The sequence below is a fragment of the Bacillus rossius genome, chromosome 5, assembly GCF_032445375.1.
Source record: "Bacillus rossius redtenbacheri isolate Brsri chromosome 5, Brsri_v3, whole genome shotgun sequence".
In the NCBI taxonomy this organism is placed as follows: domain Eukaryota; kingdom Metazoa; phylum Arthropoda; class Insecta; order Phasmatodea; family Bacillidae; genus Bacillus; species Bacillus rossius.
Genome location: NC_086333.1, coordinates 12103867 through 12130955, shown reverse-complemented (window position 1 = coordinate 12130955; position 27089 = coordinate 12103867). Strand labels below are relative to the sequence as shown.

At 36.1% G+C, this 27089-nt stretch overlaps 1 protein-coding gene across 5 annotated transcripts in view; it reads left to right on the top strand.

Moving 5' to 3' along the window:
* Positions 1 to 27089, top strand: part of LOC134531593 (ER degradation-enhancing alpha-mannosidase-like protein 2) — a 141791-nt gene that overhangs the window by 44935 nt on the left and 69767 nt on the right. For all 5 annotated transcript variants that reach the window (XM_063367316.1, XM_063367315.1, XM_063367319.1 and 2 more), the window contains one exon: positions 16563 to 16893. In XM_063367316.1, coding sequence (XP_063223386.1) covers positions 16563 to 16893 — 331 coding nt within the window. The remainder of the gene's footprint in view (positions 1 to 16562; positions 16894 to 27089) is intronic.

Genomic DNA, 27089 nt, shown 5'->3' with positions numbered 1-27089 from the left:
GTCCCAAGCGAAGTTGCGAGCGAATTTGCGAGCGAGGCGTCGAGTGGGATCCTCGGTGAAGGCAAGTCTCGGTGGCGGAATGCGGCGACGGAGTCCCGCGGCGGAGACCCACGAGGGGTGCTGCGGCGAGAGTTGCGCCCGAGGTGCGGCCCAGCGAGGTGTGGAACGAGTGACTGGGGAATAGACACTTCTTTAAGTGTAATTAATTATTTGCCATTTTAGAAGATAATTTGTAAGTGATAAGTAGTGGTAATAAATAAAACTGTGTGTGTGATAAAAATCTTTAATTGGGCTATCCTTTACGAACCCGCAGGAGAATCGTAACAATATGTTCATGTAATAGATATACTAATTTTGATAAATTTGAGACAAAATCCACACAAATCTAATTTGAAATATGCCTATACAGTTGGTTTATTTAAACAAAACTACATGCCATGCCTCTTTGTTATTCAAAATGATGTATTAAATGATGGGTTTAAACTAGGGATGGGGCGACCGAATCCAATATCCGCCGAATCCGCCGAATCCTAGGGATTCGAAGGTTCGGCGGGTCTGATATAGGATTCGTCAAAGGATTCGGTTTTTACTAATTACGGGGAAAAAAATACAGTAAAACTCGCTTACGAGGTCCCGCATGGTAGGTTTTTCCGTATAAAGCGTTTAAATTGCCCGAGGTCTCGTCATTTACGCCATTAAATGTGTGATATAATGTCCGTTAAAATTTTTTCTGAAACTTCCTGTCTCAAATAATGGCGGCACACGTAAATATGAAGAAAAGACAAATGAACAACAACATACGAAGAAATATGGATGATGTACCATAACTACAGTACAAACCCAATAGTTATTTTAAGATAATTACCATAAAAAGAACTAAAGTTTCTTTGTAGAATACCATAATTACTACAGAAGCATGATAGCTACCATATTTGCACTATAGTTACAACAACTGAGATGTATATTTACCGTGATAGTAATGTATTATTTATTTATGACGTATTAAATTAAAAAACATTGTTAAAAAAAAAAAGGATGTTAAACTTTGATATGTATGGTTGGCACATGTTGCTAAGAAATAATGCGATCTAAAAGAATGCAGTACTACTACGAAAAGTGAAAATGGTTCTCGTGGATTTTTAGGTTATGGCAGTCTCTTTCGTTTTTCAGTAATAGCGGCCGAAAATTAACGAGCGTACTGTATCGGAAGTCGGCAGAAATGCCGATTCAACTAAATATTGGCAAAATCGGCTTCTTCAATACAGCACAGCTCTACATTTAATGACATGAGTAAACATATTTCAGACTTCAGGATATTGAAAAAGACTTTAATTTCCATGTAGGTTTATTGTGTGTATGTTTTTTTTGCAAGTGTAAATCGAATGAAGTAAAATGTTTTTATTTTTATTACTTTCAATTGATTAAACTTTAATGACCAGTTACAGATATTTATGACACTAATTTTGAGGTTAAGCAGTTTTACTAAAGCATTCCAGCCACGCAGGTTGCCAGCGAGAGACGCTTCTCTTCTGCTGGAAACACTATCTCCAATCGTAGAGCTCATTTAACTCCTGAACGTGCAGAACAAATTATTGTTCTGAATGATAGATTAAAGAACAGAATTTAATACTCTGTGACAATCTCTCTCAGGATTATTGTGCTGAAAAGTGGAAATGTTGAAACAATGTGAATGTACTTTTCAAACAACATGATTTTTGGTGCTAAGTTTGTTGAAGCTCAGTAAGGTCTCCAGAAAAATTGACAAGGGTGAAATTTTTCCAAAGATATGTTACATTTACACAAACATATACTTGGTTATGTTAGTTGGATGATATCAGTTACTAATGAACCAATGGAAACAGGTAAGATTCAATGAAAAAAAATGTTATTTTTTTTCTAGCAGTGCAAAATGTAAACACACTCTGTAAATAGTTACCCAAAATTAATAAGCCCACTTCATTTTAATACTTTATTCAAACATGATACTAAGTTTAAGATAAAAATAATTTCCCAAAAGTGTAACTGTACCACAAAAGCTCGAGCTCGGCTCGAAGTAAAATTCTTAGGCTCGCAGACCTCTAGCTTATTTATAGAAAAAATCCTAACCGCTAATCTGTACTAAAACTGAAATTTCTCAAGAAAAAATTGTTGTCTTTATATACACTTATACCAGAAATGTACCAAACTACATGTGATAAAGTCAAGGGACTTTTAGTGCAAGCAGAATACATCTCACATTAGATATGTGAACATCATCTATTAAAAGATTCGGGTTTGGGTTCGAGATTCGGCAATTCCAGTCGAGGATTCGAGTTAGGATTCGGATTCGAGGAAATCAGGATTCGCCCCATCCCTAGTTTAAACTTGTATCATCTGCCCCACGTAGGACAAACTTTATAAGAAATGTAATTTCCATTTTAGCTGTCTCTTTTGTGACCCACGCACTGCATATTCTGTGATGTACTTAAAACCTTTTTGATGTGACAACGTCTAATAAATCGATGAACGCCGGCTGCACGAAAAAGTGTCCCACTACGGATGTGTTCTGTTTGCTCATTGTACGCATGCGTGGCATCTCTCTTCATGCCTACTGTACGCATGCGTGGCATCTCTTTTCCACTCGATTGGAACAACCATTGATTTGACTTTTCTATCATATTTTTGTCGTTTTAATTATTAATATTATGTAATTTAACGATCGTCCACCGATTTTCAGCACAATCGGTACGGTTATTTAAAAGTAATGTTGAATATTCAAATATGTTTTGAACCAACAATGGTGTTTTACAGTTGCACATAATAATTCAAATTACACCCGGAATCTTTTGCACAATGTTTTAAAAAATATTGTAACACATTATAAATAAGTTTGGTGTATTTGGGATGCGTATTTGTTATAAAATCGTGTTATAAAAACGAAATAATATTATTCCCCTACTGTGAACAAAATTTTTATAATTATATATATAACATCTGAAACTATTATTTTTCAAGTGTGGCCTCGTGGCCGTGCGGTCAGCATCGCTAATCTTCCAATCCAAAGGTTGTCGGTTCAAATCCCGGCAGCTGTGAAATTTTTTTTTTGTACTTGTAAAAATAAATACGGCGCACGCAACATTTCAAAAGTAATAAATGATTTTTGAATTGATAAAAGTAAATTTATTAATTAAATTGTACATTTCATTTCACTCCTTTGTATCCATACAAAATAGTGATAATTCAATAAAAATTATTCAATTTTATTCATAAAAGTATGCAGAGGTAGATTTTATCATACAAAAGATAGAAAAATTAAAAAAAAAATTTCTTCCTCAAAGAATATAATATTTTTAATGCCTAAATGGTTTGGTTGCAAAAACCTATTACGGCTCAGTCTCAGGCCGAATATTTTATTTCCTTTTCTTCTGGATCAATCATTTCATCAATGTTTTGTTATGACGTCGTCACGTTAAACTATCGTCCGTAAACCGAGTTTACATACAACCAATTTTTTACAAGATAAGTTTGTATTGTTTGACTTAGGTTATTTTATTTGCAGCCATTAAAACTATCACAACCAATATATTTTGATTTATTGATGTGCAAAAAAATACTACAGTATGTATGTACTGTTACGATGGCACCCTGTAAATAACAAATAATTTGTGTTGTTCAGTTTCTGTCATCGAACCGCTGCATGCTCCCTCAGTAAATATACCAATACCATGTCCCAGATTCAACAGTTAACAATGAATGAATATTTCTTATTTTTAAATCATGATTTCTCTGTTATCCCATTTTTTAAAATTATTGTATCTACAGTAGAATCTTGTTATAAAGTACATCAATAAAGCCTCAACTTTTATACTTAGTAATGAAAGTACTTTATTCTGAAAGTTACCTTTAAAACGTAGTATTTTTGAATTTTTAAAAATAAAGTTGGAAGGTATCAAATGTTACATTAGCTTTGAAGCAAATATTTGTAAACAACAAGAATTTAAAAAAAATTACTGAACTTAATACAGTAGCCTAAATTCTAGGCCTACATATACAAAATGACAAATGGGTTAAACTATTTTGCAGATATGTACATTTATTGGGATAGAATTCCCTCGTCATCTCCTAGGCGAAGTCTCTTGCGACCAGCAGATAAAGATGACTGTTCATACAGTTTAATAATTTTTTCGCGATCTTTTATTATTGTTGACAGTGTAGTGGGAACTAAACAAAACGACAGTGCCACATCTGCAATTTTTCCTGCCCTTGTCAACTACTTTTAAAATTTCCACATTTTCCTTCAAAGTAAACTGCTTGTGTTTCTTTTTATCTTTTTGACCATCCATCCTGATTAAAATATTCAATCAACAATATTGTTTTCCTCATGCCACGTCAAACGTAAACAAACCTCTCATCCATAGATAACCATAGCTCCGCACTAGTAGCGTGCGTCGAGAGCATGGCTGTGCCAGGCAACATTCCGACCTTCGTGGCAAAACAAAGCAGAGTCGGCCATGTTGTGACACCAAACAGTTCAAAAATTAACCTGCATAAATTAACATTATTGGATTTTATATTTTGTATATAATTTTAAATATAATTTTTATTTAACGTTTGTATCTGCGGTAATTGAAACTTTTAAAACGTGCTCTATAAATAACCAAAAGATGGCGCAGCTAAAAACAATTGACTTGAAGAGGGGCGAGACAGCAATCGATTATTTAGATCGTCTCGTGCACTAAGTGTGTGATCCATGGAGGAGGAAGAATGGCGCGTTATACTGTACTATGATTCTATGAATCGTTGAGACATTGTTAGTTTACGTTTTATACTTGTTAACGATTCTTGAAAGTGATAAAAATTAATCGTAATGTACATTTATATTAATAACCCCTGTGCAAAATCAGTAACTATCATGTAAAATTTTCCTGATAACTGGAAAAGAATGGTCGATGTATTGAAAGGTAGGATACGTTTTTAACGTTAAAGTGAAATATTTTTACATTGTTTACATTGGTGTTTTGAGCGGGAATTGAAAATCATACGTTGAACTGAATGATACGTTATTCTGAAGGATGTTGTAACGGAATTTCACTGTATATGTTATTTTTATAACCTAAAAAAATTTGGTATTCGTACTCTAAAATTGTATTAATGGTGTCCATTAAATAACCTTACTTACACTTACCAAATATATTCTGCCACGAGCAAAACATGTTTTGTAGGGGTGTGCGGGAATAGGTTTTTGTACTGCGGGAAATTTTCGGGAAAAATAAATTATTCCCGCGGGAAATGGGACGAGATTGGGAAAATTAAAAAAAAAAAAAAAAAATGCCAATTTTTAATTCTAATATGATAAGATAGCTATTTAAACGTTTCTTGCAAAGTTAGTTGTTTTTTTGCTGCTATTTCTTTTGTCTGCTTCACTTGCCCTTATTTCAGCGGCGACTTCATATTTTTTAGCATCCTAAAATTCTTTTTTTATAGAGGGATGTTTATTGAGATGTCTTAGTAATCATGACGTGCTACCATGCTCGCATCTCAAAAAATTTTCACACGAGACACACTTTGTCAGGGATTTACTGTCTGTCAGACGTTCAAAATACTTCCAAACACTTTTAGGTTTACAAGTAACAAGCTGATCGGTTGCGACCTCCATTATTTGTAGGCTGCTAGTTTGTTTTAATATACAACGGCATCGAAAACAGGAACAGATACTTTGCACAAGCCATAATAACGTAACGTCAGCCGACAAAGCCCGCCAAACTAAATAGTAGACTTGTGTAGTTCGCGAACGAACTAGTTCAGAAGAGCGCTCCCACAGACGAATTACGCGAACTAGTTCCCAGATCCCTCGCTCCTCAGTTCATTAGTTCGTTCTTTTTCCGATCTCCTTCTTTTAGTTCTGTGCACATGATCTGGCTCTTATCAAAAGTCGTCACTCGTTCTCCCTTTCGGGTATTAATTACGGCTTTGTCGCTGGTCTTTTTGGCTGGCTATCGTTATCTGCTCGGGTCAGATAGCTGAAATTTCAGACGTATAATGGATACTGACTTTACAAAAATGTTGACTCTTGATCGCTGCAAATGTTTACTGCAATGAAACATTTTCAGATGATAGCTTTATACTCGTGTCCGAGCACGGTAACTTCGTGGTGGGGAAACCGTGGTGTATACTGAGAACAAGTCAGACATAGTTACATTAGGTAGTTATATCAGTGTTTACAAAATGATTTCAATATTCATAAAATAATTTTGACAGCTTATTACAACTTTAATATTAAAATTTTGACTTATATAAAACCATTGTTAAATAAACTTATTTTTGACGTGACGTCTAATAAATCGATGAACGCGGGCTGCACGCACGAAAAAGTGTCCCGCTACGCACATTGTCACGTTACGCTGTGTCCCGTTACGCTCATTGTACGCTTGCGCTGCATATATCTCTCTTCCACTCGATTGGAACAACCATTGATTGGACTTTTTCGAGGCACATTAAACTTGAAACACTCCCATTCGTTTCCTACTTTTCCTATTATCGTCCTATCCTTAACAGAATAACACAGATTGGAAGAAGTTAAATAGCAAACATGTATAAAAGTTATAGTTAAAATAATATCTTCGTTAAAGTAAATAAACATATTTGAATTAATGAGTGCAAATAAAAGTAAATTTATCAATTAAATTGTAGATTTCATTTCACTCCTTCTTTGTATAAATACAAAATAGTGATAATTCAATAACAATGATTAAATTTTATTCATAAAAGTATGCTATCATTTCATCAATGTTGTGTTGACGTCACGTTAAACTTTCGTCCGTAAACCGACTTTGCAGACAAACAATTTTTTGTTGATCATTTCTAAAACTTAAAAAAAAATTAAAATTTGTATTTTTATAGGCATAAAACGGTACTTTATTCGCTAAAATAAACACATTTCATAAATAATATTTCTTAAACTAGCTAATAAATAAATTCTTTTAGAAATTAAAATTTTTCGATTATAGTGTATGTTAAGTGTTGTTGAACTTGCTAAATTTAGTGAATTATATATAGGTCCTAATGAACATACACATTCTTAAGCAATATTAGCATACAATCTTACTTAAGAGTTTTTATTAGTTTTTCTATGTCTAATTGTAAGGTAACAAATTAGAAGAGTAATGGGTCTTTTTTCTTAATAATTTACGTAATTTTGTAGCCTGTACATAATAACACATTTTTTGTTGATTAATTCTTTAAAAAAATATATAATTTGTATATTTATAAAACAGTATTTTATTCATAAAAATAAACACATTCCATAAATAATATTTCTTAAACTAGCTATAAAATAAATCCTTTTATAAATTAAAATGTTTCGATTATAGTGTATGTTAAGTGAAGAATAAAAACAGAACTGTTATATACGCCATTTTAACCAATTATGTAAATTATTGTTTTATTTACTCATTTGATGTATAATAACCCAAAAAAGGATAATAATCTTGGTGTTCACAACACTGATCATTATAAAAAATAACTATTATAACATACAAAGAAGATCGCCTGCAGTAGCGGTAGCAAAGCGAACGAACTATCTGTGACCTGTCTTCTTTGAATTCGAGATGGGAGCGGACGAACTAAAAGAGCGACCTAGTTCGCCAAGGAGCTGCGAACTAAAAGGAGCGCTCCCGGTCGCGAACTATTATGCGCAAGTCTACTAAATAGTAAACAACTATTTTTTTCTCCCAAAGCAAAATCATAGATGTTTAGATACTCGTGAGCAGTGGTGTAAAACTACGTGATTTCATATTTTTCAAAGTGCCAATACAGTTCTCTACATCGCCACTGCTATCAAGTAATGAGAACGGTTACGCTTCGTTATGACACGGAAGTTTAGTATTCTTATATCTTTGGCGAAAAGGTTGGATTGCGCATGTGTTTCGTTTGTGTCTAAAGGCGGGTTTACACACTACGTCTTAGCGGACATTTTGTCTGACTAGACAAATCCTATCATATAAAACGTGGCGTGTAGACAGCAAAACGTACGTCTTGTCGAATCGAAATGAAATCCAAGGTCAGATCGTAGAACTGAAGGGAAAAGCATCATTTTCCGAGAACTGATAGGATAAAAGGGAACGTGTAGACGCAGGTCTCGGATAAGACGTTCGTCTTGGCTCAGTTCACTACTAGCTGTGCTTCAGCTCGCGTCTTTTATCCCCGTTGTCATTATGTCGGAGCTGCGGCCGTGTACCCACGATTTTCTCGCGGAATTTATTGAACTATACAAAAATTTTCCGTGTTTGTGGCAGGTAAAAAATAAAGACTATAGTGATCGAAATAAAAAAAAAACCTCACGTACGAAGAGCTTGTAAATAAATACAAATAAGTGGACGCAATGGCTAACAAAGAGACAGTTACAAAAAATAATAAACTCATTGAGATCGGTTTATAAGAAAGAATTGAATAAAGTTAAACAATCAGAAACCTCTGGAACTGGAGAAGAGGATGTTTACAAACCATCTTTGTGGTACTTCGAGTTATTGGATTTTTTAAATGACCAAGAAGTACCAAGGACGCCATGAGAAACTATACACAATGATGAGGAGTCTGGTTTTGATGTGTTGGAACAAGAGGTAAGTGAACAAACTTTTCTTTCAATACAATACATTTATGCAGTATATTACAATCTTATTCTTATATTAATACACAACATTATGTATATTATATAGTTTATGATACATTTGTCATAAAAATTGTTATACAAACAGGTAATGTAACCTTATTTAACAGCATCCACCTATTCATTACGTAGGTAGTGGTAAAGAAATCATGTTATTCTGCCACGGCACAACACCTTCTTGATTAAAATACTCATTGAACTTTTCTCTTACTGTCTTGGCGCTGGCTAATACTTGTCCCCTTCTCCCGCGCTGTAGGTTGTGAATCATTTCAGGATCACATCTTTCAGCTAACTGTACTTCATTTTTGACAATGTCCTCACTGTCAAGGGTTCCTGGAGGGGTGTAGTAATCTGGGGCATTCCTACGCAAAAAGTTATGCAGTACACAAGAAGCCAATACCACTGTCTCAATAAGTTCCACCTTTAAGTTTATGGGTGTGCGAAAGATGCGAAATCTGGAAGCTAAAATTCCAAATGCGTTCTCAACTACACGTCGTGCCCTTGATAAGAGGTAGTTGAAAATCCTCCTGTTCCTATTTAAAGACTCTCGGTTGTACGGCTTGATGAGATTGGGATGCATTGCAAAAGCCTCGTCAGCCACAAACACATACTCAAGAACCTGATCTGAATTCGAAAGTTTAGCTGGTTCAGGTATTTTTAGTTCATTGCAGATCATCTTCTCGTAAAATTTGGTGTGATTATTGACGCCACCATCAGAGACACGGCCGTTTGTACCTACACTGCAGTAAATAAATTCACAGTTTGCATTTGCTATGGCCATCAGAACAATACTATGAGTTTTTTTGTAATTAAAATAGTAAGATCCACTTTCCTTTGGAGGCACAATCTGAATATGTTTTCCATCAATTGCGCCTAAGCAATGGGGGAACTGCCATTTCTTTTCAAAGCCATATGCGATGTCCACCCAGGCCGTTGAGTTTTCGGGAAACTGAAAAAAAAACAAAACAAATAAGCTAATGAATAGATAACCGTAACACATTATAAACAACGATCACAAATTCACATTAACATTAATGGTTTTAATTGTTAGTTTTCCTTGTTCTGTAACCAATACTAAATATATTTTTTTATTTATTTTCCCTTGTTTGATTTCTGTTCTAGAGTGAGCACCATGAACACGTAAGTGACGAAGAGCTTGGTAATATCGCATCCACTTCAGAAGATAACTCAAGTAGCCTTACTTCATCAGCCTCAGGGGAACGTAGGAGAGTCGCATCTGGGAAGAAACAGTCACGTTCAACGGATGATGGCGTTCTAGAAATTTTGTCAAAGGCCGAAAAAAGATTGGAATCCCTCACCGCCTGTGATTCATTTGAAAGATACGAAAAACACATTGCAGATCGTCTACGGCAAATCCAACCGGATCAAATCAAATTCGTCCAAAAACTTATTAGTGACGTTTTATTTGAAGGAGAAACGGAATCTCTTAATGAGAACTGGAAGCTAACAGTTACAGACCAGAGAAGAGCACAACCCTGGGCATCTCTGGGGGAAGCCTGCCCTCCTGATTATGGACAAAGCAATTTAAATTACATAGCACCTCGGGAATATCAATTTTTACAACCACAATCTCAGCTTGCTCAAAAAACTGGCATGCATAGCATAACACAGCCCGAATCAGTACTTTCTGAAATAGGACAATCAGCTGCCAGGTCCTCCTTGGCCGATTACGTTCAAACATTTTCTGATTCAAATCCCTGATATTAATTTTTCTATACGCCTAAGTAATTTTTTAAAGTAGATGCGAAAATATTGCAATAAATGTAAAGTAAACAATAATGTTTTCATTTCAATTTTTTATTTGTCACAAAATATTGCTAATAGTATTTCGAAGAAGCTTGTAATATTTAACAAATTATTAGTAAATTTATAATGTTTAAGTCTTTAAATTTATTTCATGTTTTTGTTTAAAAAAATTTAGTGACTCCATCAATAAAAGGAAATAAACTGTGCTTCCTCCATGTTCAAAATAATATAACAATATCTATCAATCACTGAGATAAACACTCACTGAGAACTCACTAGGTAGAACTCTGGATTGAAACTGAGTAATAAGACGGAAGGGAAAACGTTACTGTGTAAACAGTGGACAAAACGTACGTTTTGTCTTCCGTTTTGCATGATCGACTAAACGTCCGTTAAGACGTAGCGTGTAAACCGGCCTTAAGGACACACTGTGGTTTTAGGTTAAGTATTCAATGGTGACGGCAATATAACGTTATATAACTGACTATTCACGTATCTTGCAAATTTGTACCCTTGAAGAAATATATTTATGAACGCATACAATATTTAAGGTACTCCATGTACGTTTTTATATTCCAATTAGATATGTGTAAACGATTATCATAATTCACTGCACACCACAGCTGTCGCTACGATCGGCATACGTTTAAAATATGTTTTGCGTTTAAATAGTACGGAAACTCTTCAAAAATGTACGAATCCATAAAAAATATTGTTGTAAAAACAGTTTGAATTGATAGAAAACATTTTCACATGATTAGTAAACATTTGTAAATTTTTAAACAATTTCCCGAAAAATTCGGGAGTAATAAAATTCCCCCCCGGCATTTCGGGAAGCCTATTTTCCTGACTTTTTTCCCGAAGCGTCGGGATCCCGCACACCCCTAATGTTTTGTCAATTTTATTTTTATAAGTGCGTCATTACAAGGGACAAAATCACATACTCGTCTTTCATATGTAGTGTATGGTAGTTATGTATACTTATTTTATATAATTATAAAAAAACTTACCTTCAGTATTTGCTTCAAGCTGGCAGTCTCTAGCCTTATTTTAGAGTTTACAAAGTTTTTCACTAATCACTGACTGAACACCCATTCGTTTATTTGTTTTTATCATTGAAAAAATTTGTTGTGTTGATTGTTTACTGTTTAAAGCCTTACAACTGAGAAGCATGTGAAATGATAAGAGTTGTCTTGAGCACCTGTAGCTTGTCGTTAGGGTTGGAGAAAATCACTATACGTTATTGCCCACTGTGTACATTTAAAGAATCACACCCCAGATTACAGGGAACAGAAAGTTTCACGAAATGCAGATTCAGCTTTATGTCTGAGCAATCAATATGTGTATATACATACCAACTAATCTGAAAATTTTTGAATACCTTAGCAGTGTTTTCTTTCAGTTCATAAGGAATTCTAATGTTTAAAATACTTGTTCTGCTGATGTAGACATTTGGAACAGGTCTAAGTCTATGTTTATGTTTAATTTTGTGCAGTTGTTGACAAACGGTACATGTTACCTAGAATGCACTATAATTAATAATTACCGTAGATTAAGATGTTTCATGCTGTTGAAGAGACTGCTGCTCAGAACTCACCACGCACACTCATCCGTAATGAGCACCAAAACATGAAAGTGGGCATGTGGATCTGCCAGAGACGCCCGACTACTGGGCCATGACATCGCCTGTATGGGGTAGTGCCATGCCCATCCCCCTAGCCCTCTATGAGCTACTCGTGAGTTCTCCAGGCATCCCATATGCCTCTGCCTCTGAGGGGTGGTTTCCTTAATTACTTTGCTAATAATGCAATACTGATGCAGGCTTTAAAGTAAAAATTTCAATGAGCACAAGAATTCAGATTGCATTAGTTTCTCTAATTCCAACAAGATGACAATTGATTTAACAGGTCCTCATGACAAATGTGTTTTGGAGAATCAAATTCCTGTAATGAATCGTGAAGAAAAGTTGTTTATGTTTTTGTCTTGTAATCTCAACAAGGCATTTTTTGCAATCCTGATGGTTGTCATACCATTATAAATATAATTCTACAATCTGCATCTCCCCATGTCTAATCTGCATCTTCCCATGTTCATGTTAAAAGACAACTATTTATTGTAAGAATTTTAAAGATATTTTTTGTCAAATTTAGTGAAGCCAACAGTAATCAAAAGCAGCTCTGTACTAGAAGTAGATTATCACTTAATTTTCAACAAGAAAGACTCAGATTTAGTTGTAAGGAACCAAACTTCAAGTATAGTGAGGGCTTTGGGAGACAAAGAAAATTTTCTTTTCTTTTGTTCTCAAATACTTCATTTTAGTGTGTGACTAAATTATCAATAAGTTTCCTTTAAAAAATGAGACAGCAAAACATGCAGAAGTTACTAGACTCTGTGACATTGAAAACCCAAGTTTTTCTTCTCTCTGCTACTTTGTGGGACTGATTCCTGTAATTATTGCTGTAAAGGAAGGTGAAACAAAACACGCAGCTATGAACATATTGCAATAGCAGAGTTAACAGAGTGCAATAGGAGCAAGTGTTGATGTAAAATGAGCTCAAATAGCCAGTATTCATGGAATAGCTAAGTATGACAAGATATCAAGAATTATTTATGTATCAATACTTACCAGTCCTTAGAGTAACGCTGAATGTGAACGTGTTTTTAGCCTGATAAAAAAGAACCAAACACCGTTTAGGTCATCTGTGACATGAAACTCTAGAAGTAATTTCCATCCCAAAATGTAGACAGTCTGTTGTGTGCTATGAACAAATTTGTAGTACAGATTTTCTAAAGAAATAAATATGGTTACAGCTGCTTCTTTATAACAAACTGCTCCATTTAAACTTTTTTTTTTTTTAATTTTTATGTGCTTATCATTTTTTTTGGCGGAGGGTTACGTTTCAGAAAGTTAGGGAAGGAGGTTAGAGTGAGCCCCATCTGTATGATAAAGGTACATGGACCCAACGGAGACTCCTCTTGGGGTGTGTCATGACCCATGTGGGTAGAAAGATTCGGATCTTTCTTAAACGCATTTACCAGTTTACCAGGACCTGGCTCTCAGCGTTGGGCACGCTTACACTAGGATATGTTACTGTGAGCTCATCAGGCATCCCACATGCTTGATACATGTAGATGGTCAGCATGTGGCTGAAAGTAACACTGACTTCTATACTCGTTTTTATTCTCATTACTAGTGTTGTGCGAGATCTCGAACCTCGAGAAAAATTTCGAGAAATATTGTGTTCTCGAACAGCGAGCGAGAAAAATAATTTCTCGAAAAAAACGAGAATTTTTTTTGGTAGTGCCGGTAACAACTCAATTTGGTATGGAAACTATATTTGATATTGATAGTTGTATTCTTATATGTTGAACATTACACACACACTGCCATTATTTTAGTTTAAATGTTTTAAAAATACCAAACGCGTCTGCCTGCTGTTCGGACGAAAAATGATTTGGCGGAACACAAAGCAAACATGATGCAATCATTAAGAGATATTAATGATATCTCTTAATATCATTAAGAGATATCACAGATATCTGAAAATATCTGTGAATAAAAACTGTCATATGAAATTCCAATTTATCCTGAAAGAAAAACTGCCTCATTGAATTTTTAAATTACGTAAGCGTAATACATAATAAAATACGTTCTAACCTAACCTACAAAATTGGTATGTAACGTTATTAAAAGCATTACCTTTAATTTAGTCATAATATCCTTATTTATAATTTAGTGTAGGCCTACATAACGTGTGGTGCATGTCAGTTGTGCACAGGCAACTAAATTGTCATTCTATATGATAAACAACTGTTTTATGTATAGAACAATATATTTTGAAAGTGATATCTACAGTAAATGTTGATTATTTAAAAATTTCTCGTCTCGTTTCTCACGAGAAAAGTATTTTCTTTCTCGAAAATTTCTCGAGGCCTAAATCTCATTCTCGCACAACCCATCTCATTACAATTACACTTCTCTCTTGTACACATCTTGATATAACTGTTTTAAACCCTATGGCATGAATCAGTTTAGGGCCACCCTCGTGACAGTATTGAAAAGCATGCGGTCATGGTTAAAAGTCAGGGTTAAAAAATGGTTGTTCAAGCAGTCTGCCACCCGAGGCTGGCCCCGAGGACATTGAGAAAGCGTTTTGAATTAAGTACAAATACAAATGAAAACAGAATTACTTGGTCAGCGATGGCAATGGATGAAGTCCCCAGGATGCCGGCGCATCCTACAGCGGCCGGTGATGTCAGACTAGGCCGACAGAGCTAGCTCTCCAGAGCATCTTGGCATCCCCTCGCTAAGCAAACAACCTTTAGACTTATTTAAATTTGTGCCATGGGTACTTGAAAGCAAACATACCAAAACACTTACGTAATTGGACAAGTCCTCCCACGCCCACATGGTACGTAGCACTGATTGGCCGGAGTTGTGGCGCACTGTTTAAACACTCACTCACACTGGGCTCAGGTACTACAATGGTACACTTACCAGAAGGGATTGGGGAAGGTCGGGAAGGGAGCGGTGTCTTATCAGGCTCACAGGGGTAAAGCCACGTTATGTTGTTTTATGCTTGTCATTGTCACTTAAGAGTTATTTACTTTCGTTGTATTGTTGTGCGTGTTTTTTTTTTTTTTTACCAACCTATGATTTATTTTAATCTTCCCGAAAAGTTTTCCTATTTCTGATTTCCAAATGCTGTAGTATTATTCCTTTGTTCTGGATTGCTACTGAATTTTATTGATGGCAACAATTGATTGGCTGTAATCGATTACACTGTGATAGTTTGTCACATTTTTTTGAATATTGCTTGTGATTCACTCATGTTAATATCAACATGACAGATAATATTTAGGCTTTGGGGTGAAGTGTTGAATGCACCGAAAACAGTGTGCTGCAAATTAATCATTTTTCTTGGCACCATGAAAATTCTTTTCTTTTTTTTTTTTCGTACTAAAGAGGCTCATATTGAAATTTTTCTAATTTTTGTATCCTAAAGGGACCTTATAATTTAAACTTAAGCCTGTTGATCTGATCACAGGGCTCAGCCGTGCTTTATTCTTCCCACGCTGTGTAGCAGCTTGATTCCTGTTCCCCCCATATTTCTGTACATCCTGGCGATAATTCCTCTCGTGCTAGCCACCAGCAGCACGCTCCTGTTTTGAGCGCTCCTGCATTTGTGCTGTGAAAACATTTATAGTACAGATTTTTTAAAGAAAGCAATGATGACTACAGCTGCTTCTTTAAAACCAACTGCTCCATTTCAAATTAAAATGTTTTACAATTTTTGCACTCGTCAGCATACCCAAAGCACACACACATGCACACAATGCAAACACACACATGCACGTTTTTAAAATCACTTAGTCTATATAAATATATGGCAATGGGCCTTGTGTGATTTTGAATACTCTCTTAAAATGTAGCTTTACCAGAGTATAGATTTTTTCTCCTCATCAATGAATGTAATTTAATAGGGTGAACTAATGATAGTAATCACACTTTTAAGATGAATCCCTCCAATATTCTGTAGAAAATCTCATTTTTAATTTTATTGTGAACTGTTTGATAGTAAATATGTGAATAATTAATCATTGCTTTGCTTATTTTTTTTAGGTGTATACATAATATTATTTAAAAAAAATATTTATGATATTTTAAAAAGCAATAAAGGTAAAATTATGATAATATATAAATACAGTTACAGTACCAATTTTTAACTAAACCTAAAAGAAATATTAATAAATAAGAAATAAATTGTCTTTCAGTGTAATTAATTACGTAGTATGTATACAGTTCGACGACTAATCAGTCACCTATAAAGTTGATATCAGGATTGAATCCAAGCAATTGTGATACAAATTTTTGCAAGTGGAATATGTGGTACATGTTGCTGTAAGCTATTAGGTTTTCTCGAAGACCTCGACTTCCTCCACCAGGTGGGCTAGGTTGATCGAGCATTTCCGGAGAGGGACAACTTGGATTTTTCTCAAGTGTGAAATGTAGTGGACATTGCATGAGCTATTGAGTTTTCTCTGGGTGCTCATGATTCCTCCCCCTCCTCATCATCTGTGGAGACCGCGATGTCGATGAGACATCAGGCCTTCCTCGGGTGAAGCCCACGGCGACTGCACGGTGTCGCAGGTCGCGATGAACGCCCTGTACGCGCTGCACGACCACCGCTCGCCCATCGGCCTGGTGGGCAACCACGTAGACGTGCAGACGGGACGCTGGACGGCGCAAGACGCCGGCATCGGCGCCGGCGTCGACTCCTACTACGAGTACCTGGCCAAGGGAGCCATCCTGCTGCAGCGGCCGGAGCTGATGCGCATGTTCGAGGAGGGCCGGGCGGCCATCGACAAGTACCTCAAGAGAGACGACTGGCACGTCTGGGTGTCCATGTCCAAGGGCCAGGTCACACTGCCCGTGTTCCAGTCGCTCGAAGCCTACTGGCCTGGCGTGCTCAGCTTGATAGGTACTTGTTCTCAGTCTTTTTCATAGTCCTCAGTTAACTAAGTGGAATAGGTACTCTTAAATTAAATTTCGTCAGACAAAATTGAAGCTACTCTTTATGACTCATTGTAGTTAGACACCATGACATACTTTGTAACCATACTCCATAACTACTCTATTACACACATTGTAATATTCAATGATACAATATGTAACTTTAGTCTATGATCACCTTAATAATCTTATTTCATGACATACATTGTAACTATACCTCATGATACACATTGTAATCTTAGTCTATATTCACATTTTAATTTACTCCACGACACTCATTGGAACTATACTTTATGACATCCATTCTGACTATACTCTACTACATACATTATAATTATACTCCATTACAAACATTGTACTCTTTGTTCGTGACACCCAGTGTAATCTTGGCGCATGACACACGTTGTAACCTTAGTCCATGACACACATTGTAACCTTAGTCCATGACATCTTTTTTTTTTAACCTTACTCCATGACATACTTTGTAACCTTACCTCATGACACACATTGTAATCTTATTCCATAAACTGATTTAACCATACTGCACATCACACATTGTAACTATACTCCAGTCACAGATATATACTAAGAACTTTACATACATTGTAACCTTACCTCATGACTAGGGGTGTGAAATTATGGTTTTATAATTTAGCCACTTTCGTTTCCAAAGTCAACAATTTCTGTATTTTTATAGGAATTTGCAGCAGAAAATAATGAAAATATACGTATTTTTAAATTTGTAACTCTGTACACTGTCATGCTATCGGAAACACTTTAAACTGTTTAAAATGGACTTTTAACTTTATGACTAGTCAATAAATTTACATAGTTTCACCACTATTCGTATTTAATCTTTGTTAAAGTTAATGATGGTAAGAGTCTCTGCATTTGCTGGCAAAAGCTTGCGGCGTCGATCACTCACAACTAGGGAATACTGTGAAAATGATCTCTCACTGTCGACATTGTTGGTATGCAACCACAAAGCGCTCAAACATTCTGAAGAAAATATTTTGTAGTCAGTCTTCAAGGAACATAAGAGTACCACTATGTCTACATCTGAGCAGTCTGATTTTCCAAGTTCTTCAATGACGGTCTTCCTCAAAATATGAACACCTTCCAAAAACGTATGCAACTCCACATGTTTGATGAATGGAATGTTATTCATTTCATGCCTAAGTTGTTTGTGGTTTGACAGTGTTCCCGGGGTTCAACAGTTTACCAATACTGGATAATAATTATCCAGCAGAATCACTTTTCTTCAAATCCTGCAGTTTACACTGAGCGTTCAGTGCTGCTGATTTCAGTGTAGTGAGTTCCTCAGCTTGCTTTAGTGTAGATAGTTGCTCAAATAAACGGACAATAGTGGGACAAAACTGGTCAATCTGACCTACACTTAACTGCAGTTTTATTTCTAAGTCATTTAGTTTGCAGTATAGGATGTGTGAAGTTGTATATGTAGAGCCTTCAAGAAATGTTATCAGCTCTGCAATTCGTTTTCCATTAACTGAAACAAATTCACTTTCAATTTTAGTTTGTGTCAGTTCAGCAGTACTCCTGCTAGTGAGCCAGATTATGCCAGAATTTTCTAGATCACAGTAACTATCAGAGTTCTTAAAAAACTCCAAAATATCATCAATATGGGTGCTAATGTACACCACAGACTGATACTAAGAATTCCATCTTGTGAGCACAGGTTCAGGAAAAACTGTCACTTTACCGCTATTCATTTCATACTTCTCTGATAAAAAAGACAAGTAGTGGTTTTTTCTTTTCCTCGTGTTCAAAAATTCTTTTTTTACGCTTTATGTTGCCTTGTTCAGAAGCTTTAGTGTGACCTGTAAAGTGTTACCAACTAGATGCATCTTATGGGCCCAGCACTGAAGATGAACAGCATGCTCTAGCAAGCCAGAAAGATTACTAAAGCACTTTGTCATATATGGTGCTGAGTCACTAACTACTGCCTTAAAGTCAACTTTATATTTATTTAGTGTATCCAAAATCGCTTTAGAATAAGTGGCATGATTTGAAGAGATAAGAACAATTGAAGCAATAAGTTTTGTTGTCTGAGTACTCGATGGCTCTAGTTTTTTAAACAAAATGTTGAAGACACACCTCCCTCCCTTGTCAGTGGTTTCATCGCAAAGTATAAAGATGTCCTTATCTTTAAACTCTTCCGTGAGGTAACTTTCTATTTTTTCTGTTAACTTAGGCACGTACGATCGGCGAAGCGAATTTGCGGAAGGAATATCCCCTCCTCCTTTAACATTTTCTCTTATCCATTGTCGCAGCTCTTTGTTGTCCAATTTCTCAAGTGGTATATTTGCAGAGATAAACGCCTGTGTAGTTTTCATGATGAACTTTTCTCGGTCTTCTCTCATTTTTTTGGCAACAGTAGTCACTTCTTCCATCGTGGCTAAACGTTTGCTGCTGGCACCAGCTGCACTTCCTAACCTAACTTTAACGTGGTGTTTACCGTTGACATGTTTTACAGCAGTGTCGCGTCTATCGTATTCAACTCTACAATTGCACCACTTGCAAAATAAAATCTTGTTAGAAGCATATAAACCCTCACATTTAAATTCTGTTGCTCGGGACTCTGCAATAGGCTTTAATTTCGGCATTGTTTTGAAGCAGCAACGTAACTTGTGTACGTGACAAAGGACTGCCAGTATTTACGCGTAGCCAACATTACCAAACAAAAATTTAATAAAAATACTAGTGTTGTGCGAGATCTCGAACCTCGAGAAAAATTTAGAGAAATATTGCATTCTCGAACAGCGAGCGAGAAAAATAATTTCTCGAAAAAAAACGAGAATTTTTTTTTGGTACCGGTAACAACTCAATTTGGTATGGAAATTAATTTGATATTGATAGTTGTATTTTTATATGTTGATCATTACACACACACTGCCATTATTTTAGTTTAAATGTTTTAAAAATACCAAACGCGTCTGCCTGTTTGGACGAAAAATGATTTGGCGGAACACAAAAGCAAACATGATGCAATCATTAAGAGATATTAGACTAGCCGATAGTCAACCATCCAAAACCTTTATCAATAACCGAAACTGTGAATAAAAACTGTCATATGAAATTGCAATTTATCCTGAAAGAAAACTGCCGTATTTAATTTTTAAATTACGTAAGCGTAATACATAATAAAATACGTTCGAACCTAACCTACAAAACGTTACTGCGGTAAAGTTATTAAAAGCATTACCTTTAATTTAGTCATAATATTTTGTTCGGTAATGTTTAATAGCATACTGAAATGTTGATTATTATGGCAAAATACAAAATTTACTTTTTAACGAACAAAAGGGAATGGTGGTCATGCTGCCAGCCGAGTCTGCTTCGCTGTTCCGTTTCTTATTTCATTTCCAATAAAAGACTGCGCAAGTCATATGATTAAAATGGACTGGAATGTAAAGGAATGGATTGAACACGCAGAACAATTCACGCCCTTGTATTACGTAAAATTACGTGAATGTGTGTGTTCAAACCTGTTGAAAAGGCATCCCATTTCCTTTTCCACCTTTGTTTCTCTCAGTCGTATGACGTCACAAGTAATAAATCCCGCCAAAGCCTCCCTAGTATCAATTTCTTTGTTTTCATTATAGTACCAGAGTTTCCCGTTTACGCAAGTTACTCTGCGGGTATGAATAAATAATGTGACGCCTGTAAAATGTTATTAGGAATATGAGAATAATTTCCTAATACTGCTTTATCTCTAACTGCGGCGTAACCAAGTGGAAAAAAATGTCTTGCGGGAATATAACAGTTTAACAGAAGTAAACTTTGTTGTCAAATTAAACTTTGATTTTACGGTAAAATGGAAGATGTAGACATATCCGTGTAGCAGTATTACACAAAAAGTGGGGATAAGTCAACGGGAACCACAATTAACATGTTAGCTACTAGACTTTTACCTAAGTGAGTGAATGTTTATTTATAATTTAGTATAGGCCTACATAACGTGTGGTGCATGTCAGTTGTGCACAGGCAACTAAATTGACATTCTATATGATAAACAACAGTTTTATGTACAGAACAATATATTTTGAAAGTGATATCTACAGTAAATCTTGATTAGGTATTTAAAAATTTTGTCATTCTCGTCTCGTTTCTCGCGAGAAAAATATTTTCTTTCTCGAAAATTTCTCGAGGCCTAAATCTCATTCACGCACAACCCTAAAAAATACCAGTATCTATAAGAAGTGCTGGTAAAATAAAATGACAATGAAATTGTGTTACGTTTTGAAGAAACTAAATGTATATTAACTCGCGCAAAATTAGTTGAGAATTGACTTAATATTTAACTTTTTGAAATTAGTTTTAAGTCGCGTTCATGGAATTATGTGTTCTCGTATGTTGGTGATTCTGCTAAAACAAAGCTAACGTTAAAACAGAATAATATTTATAATTTTGCCTCAATGAATGTGATATTTAACCATTTATCAATGTTAAAAATGTGAAGAAATTAGTGCATTCATAAAAATAAAAGAATTTATATATGTATAGATTTTTACAACGTCAAAACATGTTCCCCGATATAGCTGATTTACCATTGTAATACCCCAAGTGTCTTAAAGAATAATTAAGTAATTAGATAAAAAGATTTGGAAACTCTGAATACTGGGGCCCTCAATTAATAGCTATCAAAGTCAACATCAGAGGCGACACTAGGAGTAAACAAAGAAAATTTAGAGACTCCCTACGAACACTTGGGAGAAAAAGGATCGTTATTATATATTAAATAAATAAAAACAACTGTTACGTCTATAGACTTCCTTATTTTATTAAACATTGTTCTTTCTTTTTTTTATGGATTAAATTTTCCTTAGTAACATCTGTTTTTCATTGATAAGTGATCTTACTTAAATTCCTCACAATTACTCTTATTATATTATATTCTTTGAACTTATTTACTATCAGGCCGGCCCTGAATGTTTAACAAAAAAAACAATACTTAAGAACATTAATGAAATCAACATTGGTAACTTTAAGGGTTGTACATATAGTCCTTGCAAAACATAATATAAATTTCTTCTCCTCGACTTGCTTTTACTGTCCGCTGTCTTAACTGGGTTACACTATTTTTTTTGAGTTCGTGAATAGAATAATAGAATTATGCGGGTATCACCCGGGGCTGTAGGTAGACGGTGATCGAGGTAGTAGGCCTAAAGATGGTGGATTCTGCGCAGGAACCGACTCCAGAGGTTCTGGCAGAGGATTTTGGTTGCCCCAAACTTGGAACCCTGTCTGAAACAGAGGTCCAAATTCCAAAGAATTAGACCTGTTTCCAGACAGTATACTTAAATGGCGCAAAAGGCCAATAGAAGGAAAATTAAAGGGGGGGATGACGTCAAGACTTACCAAAACAGGGTGTTGGTCCTGGCGCTCAGGAGAGGGCGTCTCGTCTCCGAAAACCCGAACCACAATGCGCCTTGCTGCTAGTGAACCTTATACCGATTCGTGACAGAGTTAGCAGGGCTAAGCACTGCTTCACAAGCTGCTCTAGGCAAAAGTGGTCACGCGAAGAAATAAAGTTACCGGCCCTCGACGTGCCTGGAGGCGGGAGAAATATTAGCTAGAATGCTAGCCTAGCATGAGGCTGGGAAAGAAAATCAGCTCGTCTCTGAGAACAGAGGCTGAGGGCCTGGCCGTAAAGAAAATAAGATGAGAGAAAAAAAAAATATTTCCGAAAATATTTAAGATTACAAAATTTTAAATAAAACGTGCCTAAATCCCTAATACACTACACATACTTCCCCGCGTTAAAGCGGAGCTTAGGGGAAGGCAAAAACAAAAACCAAAAACTTCAGTAGGACGAGTTACCAGGTTCGCCTGTATCCTACTACTTACATGCTAACACACAAAAAAAATATTAAACACTCTTATGAACTAATGTGCACATTCTTAATGACTAACTGGATTAAATTCATTATCTTAAATAAAATTATTAACTTAAGTGGCCACTTGAACTAACACCTTATATTAAGTTTTCTTACAAACTAGTACCATGGATTTTTATTGTTACTTAATGTTACTACCTAGGTTTTGTATTCTTCAGTTAAACTCCTTATTGAGTCTTAAATATATATATATATATATATATATATATATATATATATATATATATATATATATATATATATATATATATATATATATATATATATATATATCTGGCATGCCAAGGCTTAGAGAAAGTAATCGCTCCTATTTTAAATTCGGATGCGCTTTCTTAAGGTGGGAGATGAGCGCTCGTGTCACATACTCTCCGGAACTGGGGTCGGCTAGACTCACAGTCACTGGGGTTAGAAATCGTTGGATCTGTAATGGTCCATTCCAGCGATACGATAACTTGGCCGATCGCTTATCCATGGCCTTACTCTGCGGATGTGCTTTGCACATTACCGTGTCACCTACCCTGTAGGGGTTAGGGGAGCGGTACTTATTGTACCTTCTCTGACTTGTTTGGTGAGCCAAATTTAAATTCCTACACGCCTTTCTCCAAATCTCCGTGATGTCCTTGGGATCATCCGGCAGTAGGTCTTCGAGAGACCAAAGATTGGAAAGGCGTGTGTTGGGCTTATAAGTAAACATAATCTCAAATGGGGTGGATTTGTGTTCATGTCGGGCATAATTAAATGCCATCTGTAACCACACCAAATTACTGTCCTATTTTTCCTGCGCATTCGCGTGGAACGCTATGAGCGCCGAACGAAGATTTCTATTAAATCTCTCCGCGTGCGAGGGTTTAGGGTAGTATGGCGATGTCGTCACATGCTGTATACCATGCGAGAAACACATGTTCTTGAAAGTTCTGGATGTAAACTGTGTTCCGTTGTCGGATACAATTATGTTCGGTAATCCTGAAGTTTTAAAAATATGATTTTGTAATGCACGCACAGTGGTGTCAGCTGTAGCCTTACGGAGTGGGATAAGCCAAACAAATTTCGAAAAAGCATCTATGCCCACAAGAAGCATAGAGTGTCCGGATTTGGATCGAGGAAATGGCCCTACAAAATCAATAAAAAGTTTTTGCATAGGTCTTTCGGCTACTTCTGAGGCAAGAAAACCGTACTGTGTATTTTGTGCAGGTTTACTTAGTGCACATAGCTTACATAACTTAACTTGCTGTGTAATGTCCCGGTGCATTCCTTCCCAAATAAAATGGCGTCGGATACCTTGAATGGTTTTATAAATACCTAAATGGGCACCGAGAGGTGAACTATGGTAATATGTGAAAATCATATCACGCAGATTTTGTGAAAGAACAATTTTAAGGTGCCTTGACTGTTGTGTACTTTTTTGTAGGAGACCTTTAGCTAACTTATAAAATTTCGGAGCTGTACCAGTTTTAACTTGTTCAATTATTTTTGCCAAATATGGGTCGGCTTGTTGATGTGTTTGTATGTCCTGAAAAGCTAAGGGGAAATCGGTTAGGAGTGCCTGACACGAAATCTGAGGTTCCTCCTGAGATATTGTTTCGGAGGGGTTCTCGAACATTCGAGAAAGTGTGTCAGCCACAATGTTTTGAGTACCGCGAATATGTTGAATATTAAATTTGAGAGAAGAAATTTTGGTGATCCACCTTCCAAGTTTTCCTAATTGTTTAGGGTGAGCTAACAGCCAAGCGAGTGCCTGATTATCAGTTTCCAATAGAAATTTCCTATGTTCCAGAAACTGTCGGAATTTATCAATAACAAAAACTACTGCTAAACATTCCAATTCATACACTGAAGATGCTTTCCTTTCCTGAAACGTTAATGTACGTGAGGCAAAGGCAATGGGTTGCCTGGCACCAGCTATTTCCTGAGACAATACTGCCCCTATAGCAACACTTGAGGCGTCTGTTTGTAAAATAAAGGGTTTACTAAAATCTGCCATGCGCAGAACAGGTGGATTCGCTATGGCTTCTTTCAAAAAATTAAATGCCTTGTCTTGTTCAGGACCCCAAATATATTGTGTATTTTTCTTACGTAATGCATTCAAAGGTGCCGCATGCTCGGCGAAATTTGGTATGTATTTGGCATAAAAATTAGCCATGTCAATAAAACGAGCTATGCCCTTTGTGTCTTTAGGTGGTTTGAATTCCCTGATCGCCTGTGTTCATTCTGGATCAATTGTAACACCTTTGTGTGATACCAAATGTCCAAGAAAAGATATTTCGGAAGCAGCAAATTTTACCTTTTTTGTATTTACAGTGAGGCCTGCCTTGCGCAGTCTTTCAAGGACAAGAGTCAGATGCTGGATGTGTTCCTCAAAACTTTCTGAATAAATTACAAGATCATCTAAATAATTGTAAACAAATTTAAATTTAAAATCTCCCACTACTTGTTCAAGAAGTCGTGTGAGTACTTGAGCACCTGTGGCCAAGCCAAAAGGTACCACATTATACTGGTAAAGATTCCAAGGTACGCAAAATGCGGTAATAGGTTTTGAGTCTTGCGTGAGTGGGATCTGATGGTACGCCGAATTGAGATCAAACACACTGAAATACCTGGCCTTACTAAACCAATGAAAGGCCGAGTTCAAATCTGGGAGAGGTTGTTTGCGGTATTTTAATCTGTTTGTTCAGTTTTCGATAATCAGTGACGAAACGTTGTTCCGTGCCCTTGGGCACTAGAAATGCAGGTGAACTGAAAGGAGAATTAGAAGGTTCTATTACCTTATTATCTAACATTTTCTGTACGTGTTTTCTCATAATTTCCATTTTAGGACCTAAAAGTTGATAAGGATGACTTTTGACTGGCGTGGTATCAGTCAAATCAATTTGATATTCAATTAGGTTAGTTCGACCTAATTTCTTAGTTAGCACATCTGAAAATTCATTACACAAATCTCGAATAGCAACTTGTTTACTGGGCTCGAGATGATCCAGGGACAAAGAATTTCTCTCGTCAGTGTTGGTAGAAACATTAGTAACTTGTCCTGACCTTTTATTTTCAGGTTCCACGAATGATATGACCAGATTTTTATTAAATTTAAATACAAAACTTCCTGCTTGTAGATCAATCAAAATACCTGTTTTAGCGATGAAGTCGGAGCCTAGAATAAGCTGCGTGGCTAAGTTTTCTGCCACAAGAAAAGGGAAATTCCAAGTGAATAATTCTATCCTGATTTTCACTATAGCCACTTTGGATATACTAATTGGTTCGTCCGCTGCAGTAAAACACTGCACATCCGTGACTTCTGTTTTCAGAACCTGCTTGTTCTTCTGTAATTCCCTAAACAAATCACCTGAAATAAAACTACGAGTAGCTCCTGTATCAATGAGACCAATAATTTGATTTTTGCCAAACATTGCTTTAGTGTATGGTACTACAGTTCGGACGTGACCGAAAATGTTGTGACACTTACGTTTTCCTTGGTTAGTCAGGCTAACACATGTTTTGCAAATTCTTGTGAATTTCTCAGAATTTTCTTTATGATTAATTTGCTGTGTTATAATCTTCTGTTTGTGTTTTCTGTCTTTTTCTGTGTATTTCTTTCGTTTATTTTTCTTGTGTTTTTGTTTTCCTGTGTTATGCCTTTTTTGATTTTTGTTTTGTTTTTGTGATTCGTTAGTATGCACATTATGCACTGAAAAATTCCTCTCGGATGAAGTTTTAGGTGGACCAGGTAGAAATTTGCCTGGCCACCGACTTACGCGTTTTTTGCCTTGTTGAAATTTGGTTTGAAATTTTTGTGTTTACATTGCTCAATGTAATGTCCTGTTTGCTTGCAATAATTACAGAAAGGTGTTTGTTGTATGTTCTTGTTTGAACCATACTTATTATTTCTGTAGTAGTTTGTTTTCTGTTGTGGGTGGCTATTCTGTTGTTTCGTGTATGGAAAACTATTTGCAGTTTCTGCCTGAGAATCATGCTTATCCACGGACTTCGCTGACCTGTTTCTCTGAGTGTCTGCATATTCGTAACTCATGGCCTGTATACAGAGTTGATCTAGTTCTACAAAACTCCGTGGCCTAGCCTGGAAAACAGCGCGTGAGCGCTCTGCCTGATTTAGTCCGTCTACTATGCAACTAACTATTTCGCTCTCTGATACGCCCAATCTGAGAACCGCCGCGGCTTCTCTGATTGATGCTACATAGTGCGGCAATGCTTCATTACTTCGCTGTAGCCTGTTGTACCATTCCAAACAGTAATTTGT